This window comes from Gavialis gangeticus, unplaced genomic scaffold (genome assembly GCF_001723915.1).
Source record: "Gavialis gangeticus isolate Ggan-Ray unplaced genomic scaffold, GavGan_comp1, whole genome shotgun sequence".
Classification (NCBI taxonomy): Eukaryota; Metazoa; Chordata; order Crocodylia; family Gavialidae; genus Gavialis; species Gavialis gangeticus.
The window spans coordinates 769,117-781,525 of NW_017729003.1; the positions used below are offsets into that span (position 1 = coordinate 769,117).

General features: G+C 43.3%; 1 protein-coding gene across 1 annotated transcript in view; it reads left to right on the forward strand.

Moving 5' to 3' along the window:
- The first annotated feature begins 1,583 nt into the window (after positions 1–1,583).
- Positions 1,584–12,409, forward strand: part of RNLS (renalase, FAD dependent amine oxidase) — a 48,556-nt gene continuing 37,730 nt past the window's right edge. The window contains exons 1-2 of the mRNA XM_019507721.1: positions 1,584–1,666; positions 3,512–3,708. Of these exons, the coding sequence (XP_019363266.1) occupies positions 1,584–1,666; positions 3,512–3,708 (280 nt within the window). The remainder of the gene's footprint in view (positions 1,667–3,511; positions 3,709–12,409) is intronic.

Genomic DNA, 12,409 nt, shown 5'->3' on the forward strand with positions numbered 1-12,409 from the left:
TCCCTGGTCTTCACTCTGGAATCCAAAAATGAGTGTGGTAGGTCTATAGCCCCCTATCCTGTACCTCCCCTCTAAGGCTTTGTTTGTTGAGTTCAGCCCATGCAGCATTCTCCTGGACCCCAAGTCCCTCCCCCTTCTCCTTCCCCTTCCTCTCCTTCCCCTTCCTAACCATCCCTTCCAGGTTATTTTGTCCCTTTCACAAACTTTCCCTGCCACCACCTGGCACGACCTCACCCCTTCCAAAGGTTTCCTGGTTTGCGTCAGTAAGAAGAGGGACCAAGTTGTCATGGGCAACATTCAACAGATTTTCTTTATTGAAAATGAGAAAAGTGTGGCTGTGGCAACCTTATAAACTGAGACACAACTTCCTTGCATTCTCCTGGATCCAGGTGTGTGCCCTAGGGGAAGTAGAAGGGGAACAGTTTCTAGGCAGCCTGGGTTGTGGGAAGCGCTGCCCAGAACACATGGCCAAAGGAGTTGTCTGACCAGATGCCAGGGGAGGAGATCCATGGCCCTGTGCCAGGGCATGGGCACTCAAAGCCTCCAGCCCAACTCATCCAGGGAGGGCTCCTAGTCCTCAAGGCTAGAGACAGAAGTTTCACATAAACCTGTATAAGTGGTCAGAAACCGGTTCAAATCTGTAATGCAACAGAAGTTCAGTGCACATAAATCCCTTTCAAAATGGCCAAAACTAGTTCAAGATAAACTTGTATGGATGTAGTATCAGACTTAACTGATTTAAATTAAATCTGTTTATTAAATTAGTATCTCAAATCCCCTCCAGATTCAAGTTAACACGTGGTCCTCCAGCATCCCAGGATGCGTTGCATCTCCCCCACCCTCGCAGGGTGGGTGAACAAGCTTTGGCTCTAGCCCAGCAAGGAGGCATACTCTAGTGCCCTCCCTCCTGCCCCCCACCATCTGACCTGAGCCACTGCAGGTATGCAGCTACATTTCTGAAATCAAAAGTAAATGTCTTTTCACTTGCTTATTGGTTCAATCTATGCAGCTTAAATTAACCTACAAAGATTGAATTGATTCATCCTCAGGCTTTTTGACTGTCTGTACTTAGCCCAAGAGTGAGGAGGTAGTCAGTCAGGACTTCGCAGATCCAGACAGCCCATTGCTGTGTGGGGCTGGCATCCCAACATCAGGGGGCTCACTCTCTCCCCGATCCCTGTGCCAAGTCTGCATGACCTGCTATGCCCAGTCTGCATGCTGTGCTTCTTCTGCCCAGGCTTTGCAGAAGACCTCTCCCCTGGTCTCTCAGTTTTTGTGGAAGACGTGCACACTGATGATAAGCCGCAACAGGTTCTTCTCTTCCACCTTGAGCCATGTACCGAGAGTCTGTCAGTGCCCCTTGAGGTGACTGAAGGCACACTCCCCTGTCATGCAATACCTGCTTAGGCAGTGATTCTCCTTCCAGCAGTCCAGCTGCCCCCATAGAGCTCCACCAGCCAGGGCAGGATTAGGTAAACCAATTCCCTAACGATATGGGGAGGGACAGTGACATCACCAATAATGAAATTGGGGACTCCAAGAACATAGCACACACTTTCCATCATCTTGGGGAATGAGAAGTTATGGAAGATACGGGCATTGTGAGCCCTACCTGCCCAGCTGGTGAAGATGTGCGTGAAGTGGCTCTAGTGGTCAACAACGTCCTGTAAGAGGAGGAGAAGCCTTTGTGGCTGACAAATGACTGGACACTCTGGGGTAGGCAAAGGATGGGCATCCATGAGGCAGCAGCCAGTGACCACCTCCTGTCGGTTGACAAGTTGTAGATGAAGCAGTTGGCCAGAACATCTGGATGACCAGATACACCTCCCAGATGGCCTCTCCAGTTGTGGTCTTGCCCACATGGAACTGGTTAGCATATAGTAGTAACTACTGGAGGTGGCCAGCTTCATGATGGTGATGACCACCCACTTCTCAGGAGTGAGGGATGGCCACATGCTGACATCCTGCCATGTGATGTGGGGATGGGGGTCATATGGGCAACCATGTCCATGAAAGTGGCCTGGCACATGTAGAAGGTCTGGACCTACTGTTCATCATTCCAGATGCTCAAAACAATCGGCTTCCACCAGTCAGTGCTGGTGGTGTGTGATGGCCCACAGCATCCAGCAAGAGACTGGCAGGGGGACAAACAAGATGGGACGCAGGGCCTGGGTGTCCCTGCTTGGGCACAGGTGGCGGGACATCATGGCAGGGTGCAGGAAGGCCCTGGACACAAAGGCACGTGTAATTCAGGGTGAAGGGGTGCTCGCTCTGGGTCCTTTTTGGAAGCCTAGGGATGGGTGCAGGGGAGAATCCATGGTGGTGTGGCAGAGGGTTGAGGGCATGCTTGCCCATGCCTAGAAGCCAATCAGGGTGGCCTGGGTGCTTAGCTTAGTCATCAGTCTCTGGCAGCCCAGAGAGCTCACGGGACATGCAGGGAGGCATGCAGGAGCACCCTCAACCTGAAGGCCTCAGCCAGTGTAGGCATCCTGCAGTCCCCCTCCCTGCCCCACCACCTCCCCTACCAAGGGTGAACATGTACACTGTTTGCTAATTATCTAACCTAGGCTCCTTACAGAAAACTACGTAACTTAGACCAATTCTTTCCCAGGCTTTCTGAACTTCTCTACCTGACCTTGGTGTCTACTTCAGGCACATGGTAATTCCCATGCTTTGGGATTTGAAATTCTTATTGGCCATGTAAATAGTCATGTTAGACTATGCTTCAGAGCTATAAGTGGCAGTCATAAGCATCAGTTGATGATAACACTTCCAATAAAATCTCATTTACCCTAGCTAGTAGAGGCCATTGCTCCTTGCTACCTGCTGGACATCCAGATCTATAAAGTTATATAGGTACCAGGCTCTTACTGAAGCAAATGAAAGTTTGAGAACTAAATCTCTTTGAGGATCTGGGCCAATGTTCTTGCTGGCCTGCCACCTGGCAATATTTATTCTTCTCAGCTAGCTTCACTAATAGATCAAAAATAAAATAGTATCCTGTTCAGTTTTAAACTGTGCTCAGTGCAGTCTTCCTCTGCCTTCATACGGGATTGAACCCATCAGTCCAATGCTGCATAACATTTAACTCAAATTTTCAGCAAAATATTTTAAGTTTGTGTTTAACTTTAAATTAAGTTACATATTCCATTGAAGTCAATAGTACTTAATAGTCAATAGGATTTAAACATGTGCCTAAAGTTAAGCATGTTCTTAATTGTTTTGCTGAATAGAATCAGTATCTGTGTCACTATGTGGAAGTCAGTGGCTGCCAGAAAAAAATAAAATGTATATACGGTAGTAGTAACTTTTTTTTTACATCAGAGACTCATTTTATGTACTGTACCACTAAAATTCTTTAATAAATATCCCAGAAAGGCAGTACAATCAGTTAGATTTAAATATTAAAATGTTAAATGGAATATGGACTTTGGGCACTCTAGTACTGTTTTAAGGGAAAATTAATCGGCTTAACTACAGTATTCACAAATTTAATGCTCTGAGAAAAAAGTGATTGTCTATTTTTTTTCGCAGTAATTAATGGAAGTCAAAGGCAGCAACTGGAATCTGTGAGCTACTCATCTCGCTACGCTCTGGGACTCTTTTATGAAGCTGGTACACAGATTGATGTCCCCTGGGCTGCACAATACATCACCAATAATCCCTGCATACGCTTCATATCCATCGATAATAAGAAACGCAATATAGGTCAGTGCTCCCATTATTTCCCTTAAACACAGTAACAATAGAGGGTGTAGATCATGAAAAATGCTGTTTAATTGAGTGTTGCTATTCTGAACAGAGCAAGTATTTAACTACAAGCCACAGGGGATAAAATTTATTGTCACATTTGGCCTGCAATAAAATACACAATGAAACCGGGAAAGTTTTCAGAAAATCATCACCCAGCACATGGTTTATATTCTCCGTTTATGAAAACAGTGTCAGAGTATTTAAGACATCAAAATGTTACTATTCCAAGAAACAGCCTGAGCTCTATTTTTTAAAGACTGATTCATGCACATGCCAATCTATCTACCATCATCCAATTTACAAGGCTTGATCTTTCCATTGAGCATGCTTGGAACATGTTATATAGTATACAAGGCTTCTCAGTCTAATTCAGTGGTAAGTAATATATTTTTTCCATCAGGGAAAATCCTTGAGATTACTCTATGTATATCATTATTGCAAAAGACTTCTTTTTAGAGTACTTCTTAAAAGTTCTGCAGGAATTTTGTCATCTCTCTGGTAAAGGTGATCATGAAAAGAGACATACTGTACTTTTATTAACCACATGTAGCAATAAGCCCATGGGAAAATACGCTAGTCCAGGACATGTAAAAAGTAATCATGAGCAAGATTTGTCAACCTTAAAACTTTTGAGATATAGAAAGAGGAGCAGACTCTGATTTTTATATTACTGACACTTTTCAAGAATAAAAAATCAGCCAGTTTTTTTTCGTGGATTGCAATGAAGTGAGCTACTAACTTAAATTGATTACATTCTTACAAAAATGAAATTCCCTTAAAACATCTAATACCTTCATATGTTTTAAAAAAAAAATAGTGGGAACAACCATCATCTAGTGTAGCTAGAGCAAGGACATATAAAGCACTGACAGATATGTGGGGGAAACATGCTTGACCAGAAGCAGCAGTGCATTACTTCGACCTGGCTTCACAGTGTCTGTATAGATCAGGCACTTCAATGGAACTTTTTGGTGCTTTTGTCTAAAACAGAGTCAATCATTAGGTAAAAGTGCCAGAAAAGCCACACTAAAGCACCCAATTGATACAGATGTTGGGAAGTCAGGTCCAACTAACAGGATGCCTCTTCTTGGGTGTGTGCTGGGCTTGCCTCAGGAGCACGCCAATTTTAAAGTAAAGCATCAGGTTTTTCTTTCCACATCTGCAAGCAGCCAGTAATTCTATTCTCAGTTGTTCCAGTGACTTTAAGTGATCTTGATCTAGTCAGTTAGCCTTAGTTAATTCAGCTGTGAAACGGGACTCAAATCTGTATTTCCAAACTACTTGGATATCCGTTATCTGTTGAACTTAAGTGAAGATTTTCAGAAATGGCCCCTATCTAATACAAATTATCACTATTATAAAATATTTTTAAGTGAAATAAATCTTGGTTTTCTGTTCAAAGTTATGAATCAAGAAATGTTCCTCTCTCTCCTATCTTTATTGTTCAGTTTGGACTAAGAGTTATCATTCTGTAACAGACTTAAATTCTGTCAGCATCTGTCCACCAAACATGTTTCAGATGTGTACATCACTTGTAGTACCCAAACACTAACAAAATTTTATAAAGCAGTCATAAGACTGAATATATATGTGTTCCTTCTGTTGTTGTATTATGCCAGGCAATTTTATATATTACTTACTATCATAGTATCTTCAGGAAGTCAGGTTAGTCATTCATTAAATTATTATTGTGGGAGAGGTAATATAAGAGCGATGTTGTAGCTTTGTGGGAGAAGTAATTCAGTGACGCTGAAAAGCCATTCTACTTTATAAAGTAAAGGTTCAGCTATGGGCCAACTGCCGGGAACTATCTGCCTTTGCTCATACATTTTTTACCCAAGGCATGATAACTCCGGTATCCCTAACGAAATGCAGAGACCACACTGAAATAATCCAGGTAAAACCCATGTGAGGACATTAAAAAACATGATTCGGACTTTGATCTAAATCCAGTATTGAACAAGGAACGAGTTTAAAGTGAGAAGAACCTGCCTGATGTGCTTATGCCTTGCTGTGCTGCTTAGGTGAGCTGCTGCATGCTTCAGCTTCACTTGTCAGGCCAAGGTTTATAGTACATGAGATTGTAGTGACAAAAAACTCATGCAGTGGCATAGCCTGATCCCCAGTGGAGAAGGGTAGGGGGGATGATAAAAGACAATTCATTTTACTGTTTTTGCATCAGAAGCCAGGTCCACAATAGTAGTGGCACTAATAGTAGTGGCCACGGTGCACACCCCTGTCTGTGTTCTTTGCTGGCCTGTGGCTGCAGTGGCTGGCTGGCTGGTGCATAGGGTGTCTTGGCAGGGGCTAGCCATCCCCTGCACTGAGGCACCCTGTGCGCTGACCAGCTGGGGAGCAGCACATGGAAATTTGGTTGAGGGGGGGGGTAGACAACAAATGTGGGACAAATGTAGAGGTGGGGGAGCAGGCATTCTTGGGCTGGCTGCTCCCCTGTCTCCATGTGCCTCAGTGCAGGGGCCTCGCTGAGGAGCCCCCATGCTGACGCATGTAGAGCCTCTGTGCTGAAGCACACTGCACCCCAGCCAGCCTCAGATCAGCTGGCTGGGGTGCAGTTTGCCTTGAGATGGGGGGCATGGAGCCTGCTCCCCATCTCAAGGCACACTGCAGAACAGCTGGCTGGCTGGAAAGTAGCAGCACTGCGCACTGATTTAATGTGCAACTTTTGCAGTTTGTGGCACTGCAAAGAGGTTTGCATCACCACAAACCTCATGTGCCTGCATGTCTGCATTCAGGCAGAGAGTCCCAAAAGAAAGAATATGTGTGTGCTGCTGTGATTGGATACTATGCGTCCCCAGTCGTGGGTGATGGTTGAATTTGGTACGACCCTTCCAAATAGTTTGCTCCCTTTTCCCACCAAAATTGCCTGCTCGGATTTTGTTTTAGCTAGTTGAAATTGATGTTTATGCAAGAAGCAAAGGAAATACAGATTTTTATTACATCTAGTATTGTGATGCAAAACTGCCTGCCATCCTATGAGTTCTCTGGTACACTTAGCCTAAATATTGACGAAGATTTGAGACAAGACTGAGTGCCTTACGCAAGGACTCTTAAAAGTGTGCTTGTTAAAAATCCCACCTTAGATGGGCCTAGAAATTAGAAGTGAGGGGCTGTTAAAAATGGCCTTTAACCAGTTTCTCAATCATCTTCCCAGGCATTTCACTCTAAAATCCAACCCTGAGTAAATGTAAAGAATTCCTATGTTCAACTAACTTGTACTTTGTAACAAAATGAAATGCTATTAAGTGCTTAAAACACAGTATCTTTTCATTATTTAAGGTCTTTATATAGCTGATTTAACCAATTGTGTTGCATTAGTTGGGGGTAAGACTAGATAACCTTAAAGGTCCATTCCTTCCAACTCTGTGATTCTATATATACTTAGTAAATTATTAAAAGGTTACTAAACAATATCAAAATGTGTGTGTTTAAGGTAGCACACACACTTTTAACCTTGGATGGAAATGTCTAATACAGTATGATGGTAATTTCTTAAGGAAGGTTTATTTTCTCAGGCAAAATATTTTCTTTAGGGTTTTGGGGTTTTTTTTAGGTTTTTGAACAAAATGAGGGCTAGCCGTTGCAGATGAAATGCCTCCCACAAGCCCTCATTGCAACATATAAACAGCCAGCCAGCCCTCTTTTGTACTGTACTGTTCCTTGTTAACTTACTTGAATTTTGTACATGTCAACTTTGTTCCAAGAAAAGTAGTAGTAGAGTGGGAGAATAATGCATGTTAACAAGAAATAAGGAGAGGGAGTTCTGATTGTGGGTGTTCCTGTATAGCACAGAAAGTTTGAAAGACATTCCCTTGCTCTTTTTCTTGATGATATATTAAAATACAATAATATAAACCACAAGTAAACTGTCGCCAAGATATTTTCTATTCTTCAAGTACATGTACAACTCCTACTAAATAGATAACTAACATTAAAGGGAATTCATGAACAAGGATGCACGCATGCGCATGCATAAGAGTATATGGATAGCTAGGGCTCAACATGTAGTTTACTTATAAGTTAGTAATATCGTAATAGAAATACAGTAAAAGCTGTGTTAACTGGCATTCTACTATCCAGAATACTCTATTAACTAGAATTTCTAGCCAAGTGGTTTGACGTGGCAGTAGGGGGGAGGGGGGTTGCTGATGCCACCCACCACCCTGTGCTGCCTCTGCTCCAAATGCAGCTATCACCAGCCCCCCTGCCCCTGCCCCACAAGGGTTTTCAAAAAGGTTGAAAACCCCTGCCTCAGATAACCAGAATTTTTAGGTACCCGGCACCCCCCTGACCCCACTCATGCCACTTAACACAGCTTTTACTGTACATTTTTACATAGATGTCTTCAATTTCTTTTCATTCATACACACATTTTATAATAACATTTCTGAATGAACCTTAGATTGATTTACATATTTTAAATAAAAAGCGACTATATATGTGCAAGAAAAAGGGCACTTCATAAAATACAAGCAGAAAACTTAATTTTTCTTTTATTTTCCCACTTTCTTTCATGCATCCACAGTAAGTAGATGGGGCAGCTGATGTCTGATGCCCAAGAAAAGGCCAATCTCCTAAACAAATACTTTGCATCAGTTTTCCATCCACCCAAAGGGGTCACAGTATTAGACAGAACACACAACTTCCAGGGAGTGGAAGATGGTCCCATAATTGACGTCCATCAGGTGAGGGAACACCTCAAAAGGCCAGATGTCCATAAGTCCTCAGGCCTGGACAGAATGCACCCAGGAGTCTTGAAGGAGCTGGCAGACATCATAGCACTCCCTATGGCAAAGATATTTCAGAACTCATGGCACTTGGGTGAGGTGTCTGAAGACTGGAAAAGAGCTGATGTGGTCCCAATCTTCAAAAAAGGAAGGAAGGAAGGGTCCAGGGAACTACAGGCCAATCAGCCTGACATCCATCCCTGGGAAGATCTTGGAGAAAATCATCAAGGGAACCATCAGCAACAAACTAATGGAAGGCATCCTTCTGAATGCCAGCCAACATGGCTTTGTCACTGGGAGGTCTTGCCTGACCAACCTTGTCACCTTCTATGACCAGGTGACTCATTGCCTCGATAAGGGAGACAAGGTTAATGTTGTATACCTGGATTTCAAGAAAGCCTTTGGCTTGGTCTCGCATGATGTCATCATGGTTAAGCTGGGGAACTGCAGCCTCAACCCTGTCATGGTCCAGTGGCTGGGGAACTGGCTCTGGGGTCAGACCCAACGAGTACTAATCAATGTGGTGCAGGGTGACCAGTGGGGTCCCTCAAGGCTCAGTTCTTGGGTCAGTACTCTTCAACATGTTCATTAATGATCTGTATTCAGGTGTCAGATGCAGACTGGTAAAGTTTGCAGATGACAGTAAACTATGGGGAAAGGCAGCCACACTAGAAGACAGGCTGGGATCTAAGCTGACCTAGACACACTCACAAGGTGGGCAGACCAAAACTTGATGGCATTTAGCATAGAGAAGTGCAGGGCGCTCCACCTCGGGAGGAGCAACCAGCATCATACTTATAGGCTTTGCGGTGCTAGGCTTGCTAGCACCATGACCAAATAGACTTGGGGGTCTTGATTGATCACAAGATGAACATGAGCTACCAAAGCAACACTGTAGCCGGCAAAGCTAGCCAAACTCTGGCATGCATCCATCGATGCATCTCTAACAAAACCGAGGACGTCATCCTCCCACTTTACTCAGCGTTGGTGAAGCTGCAACTGGAGTACTGCATCCACTTTTGGGCCCGCCAGTTCAGGAGGGATGTGGATAAGCTCGCGAGAGAGTCCAGAGGAGAGCCACCCATATGATCAAAGGCCAAGAGAGCAAACCTTACAAGGAGAGGCTGAAGGACATGGGACTCTTCAGCCTGGAGAAGAGAAGGCTCAGAGGGGACTTGGTGGCAACCTTTAAGTACTTAAGGGGTGTGCATCAGGATCTGGGAGAACAGTTGTTCACCAGAGTTCCCAAGAAGTAACAAGGTCCAGCAGCCACAAACTCCTAGAACACCAATTGAGATTGAAAGGAAACACTTCTTAACAGTCCCAGTGTCCAGGGTCTGGAACAGACTCCCCCCAGAGGTGGTGCAAGCACCTACTCTGGACTCATTCAAAAGACATTTGTTTATCTTGCTGGGATCATTTGATCCCCGCAGGCTTTCTGCCAATGTCAGGAAGGCTGGACTCGATGATCTTGCGAGGTCCCTTCCAGCCCTCAATGTCTATAAAATCTATAAGTACAGCCATAAGATTTTGTTACCCAAGTTATATGCTGCAAATGGGGACTTACTGACAAACAATCTAAAACTCCAGGAATACTTCTGGCTTTAGCTATATGACACCAAGTTGTCTTCCCCAGTACAGAATGCAGCTAACAGAAACAGCCATATGTTTATAGTGCCTATGCAAAGGCAGATATACCATATTTTTTCATATATAACACATACCTTTTCCCCCAAAGTCAGCACCCCATTACTTAAGCAGGGGACCTCAAGTATGTCTGTGGTAAGAAATCTAGTGTCTGTATAAGAAGACTGATTTCCTTAGGTAGTATTACTCAAATGTCCCTGCTTTTCTTTATGTTATAAGAGCTTATTCTGTAAGGCATCAGCATAGGCCAGGGGTGTCAAACTCACCTGGGGCCTTGGGCTGGATCTGGACTATGGGGTTCCATGTAGGCCAGATCCATCCCAGGGCACAAGGGTGGCTACCAAGGTGGTGGTGGGTCCAGAGGTGGCAAGAGATCCGGTGGCAGTAGTGGCAAGTCTGGAGGTGACACAAGGTGGCTCCAGCAGTGCTGGGAGGGATCTGGCAGAGGTGCGAGTCCAGAGGTAGCAGTGGGTCTGCAGATGGGGTCTGGCAGCGACAAGGGTCTGAAGCACAATGAGGTTTAGGGGTGGTTGTGGCAGTGAGTCAAACTTACTGTCAAAGGTCCCCCATTCTATGGCAGGCCATGCCACCCAATATCCAATAGCCCAGCACACTGGGCAGAAATGCTCCATGAGCCATATATTTTACACGTCTGGTGCAGGCAAACCCTTCATTTCATGTGTGTTTGGAATGTTCAAAGGGAATGGACAGAGAAGGAATTATCCAGGGAAAACATTCTGAACCTGCTCTTGTGCCTTAGGGGCTACAGGAAACTCCATGGATCCCTCCCTCTCTAAATGGAGAACTTCCGCTGCTTGGTTTTCCACAATCCTACTCTCTCCCTTTCTGGAGTTAGGTTCATAAAGAACAGGGGACAGTTGGCTGTTCATAAAGAACAGGACAATTGTTTAAACAACTTTGTTTAAGTCAGTTGGGTTGCATATGGATGTAAGCAATATGAAAATAGAGACAAATAGTTATGGTTTGAATACTGTGAACCAGGAACAGAATAAAAAGCTCTCCTTGTTTTGTTTTGTTTTGTTTTGTTTTGGATAAATTACCCCATGCACCTATTCTGTGCTTCCCCAAGGCAACTTATACCAGCAAGGCTTCTACCTGGCCTTGGGCCTCAGAAGACACAGATTGCACATTACAGAGCAGGACCAACTCCCACATTTGTAAAATGTATCAAAATGCAGCCATTATACATACTCTCATCTGTCACTTTAACCATAGTATCAGTTACTGAATCTGGCATCTGGTGTCATCTGACTGATTTATAGTTAGAACAAAATCACTAGTAAAACTACTGTTAATATTACCATTCTTTGCTTGTTAACATGGACCATGCAGGACTAGTAGGGCTTTTTACCCCAGTTGATAATCTGACCCACTTTTTTAATGTTGCTTGCACCTGCAGATGTAATGTGTTTGAACATCATAGAATGAAAAGAACCTATATGTAGGGTATATTGAATTCCCTGCATGGTATGTATGAATATTAAATAGTTTTATGATAGCCTGCTTTAAAAATTCCATCAATATTTATAACTAGTGTGCGGAACAGTGGGAATTCTTTTGAATAAATTATTCCAAAAAATGGTTTTTGTAACACTGCAGAATCTTTGCACTTCTTTTGATTCTATAGGACTAAAGATAGATGATACACAAAAATCTAACAAGTTCTCACCTCTTTTTTAAGCATTATGTGGTTATATAGCTTAAAAGAGAAAAACACATTTTTAATGTTTGCAGTCTCACCATAATTCCTAAAATAGACTCCTTTATCCTTCAGTACCAAGAAAAGCAGTTTTAGGAATAGGTAACAGTAAAGGGTTATCTCACCAAAGACTCTGTACACGTTATGGCATATGAATTTCCTTTATAATTCCATCCCAAGTCTGCCTGCTTATTATGAACACAGTCAGAAACTATTCACGAGGACAGTGAAATCTAATATTGCAAATAGTCGTCTTACATAGGTTCTTCTGTGCCTTTCAAGTTACAGTGATTCCTTTGAGGAATCAGAGTCTATGCCAGCTGTGAGATTTTTTTTTTTTTTTGAGAAATCTCAAACTATCTGTTCATTTACCAAATACCATAATATGCCAATTTGGAGGAAATTGTTTATATTTGCCTGTTTTACTTTGAAAAAATAGAAAGTGTTTTTCATTTCACACACACACACACACACACACACACACACACACACACACACACACACACACACACACACACACACACACACACACACACATCTTTTT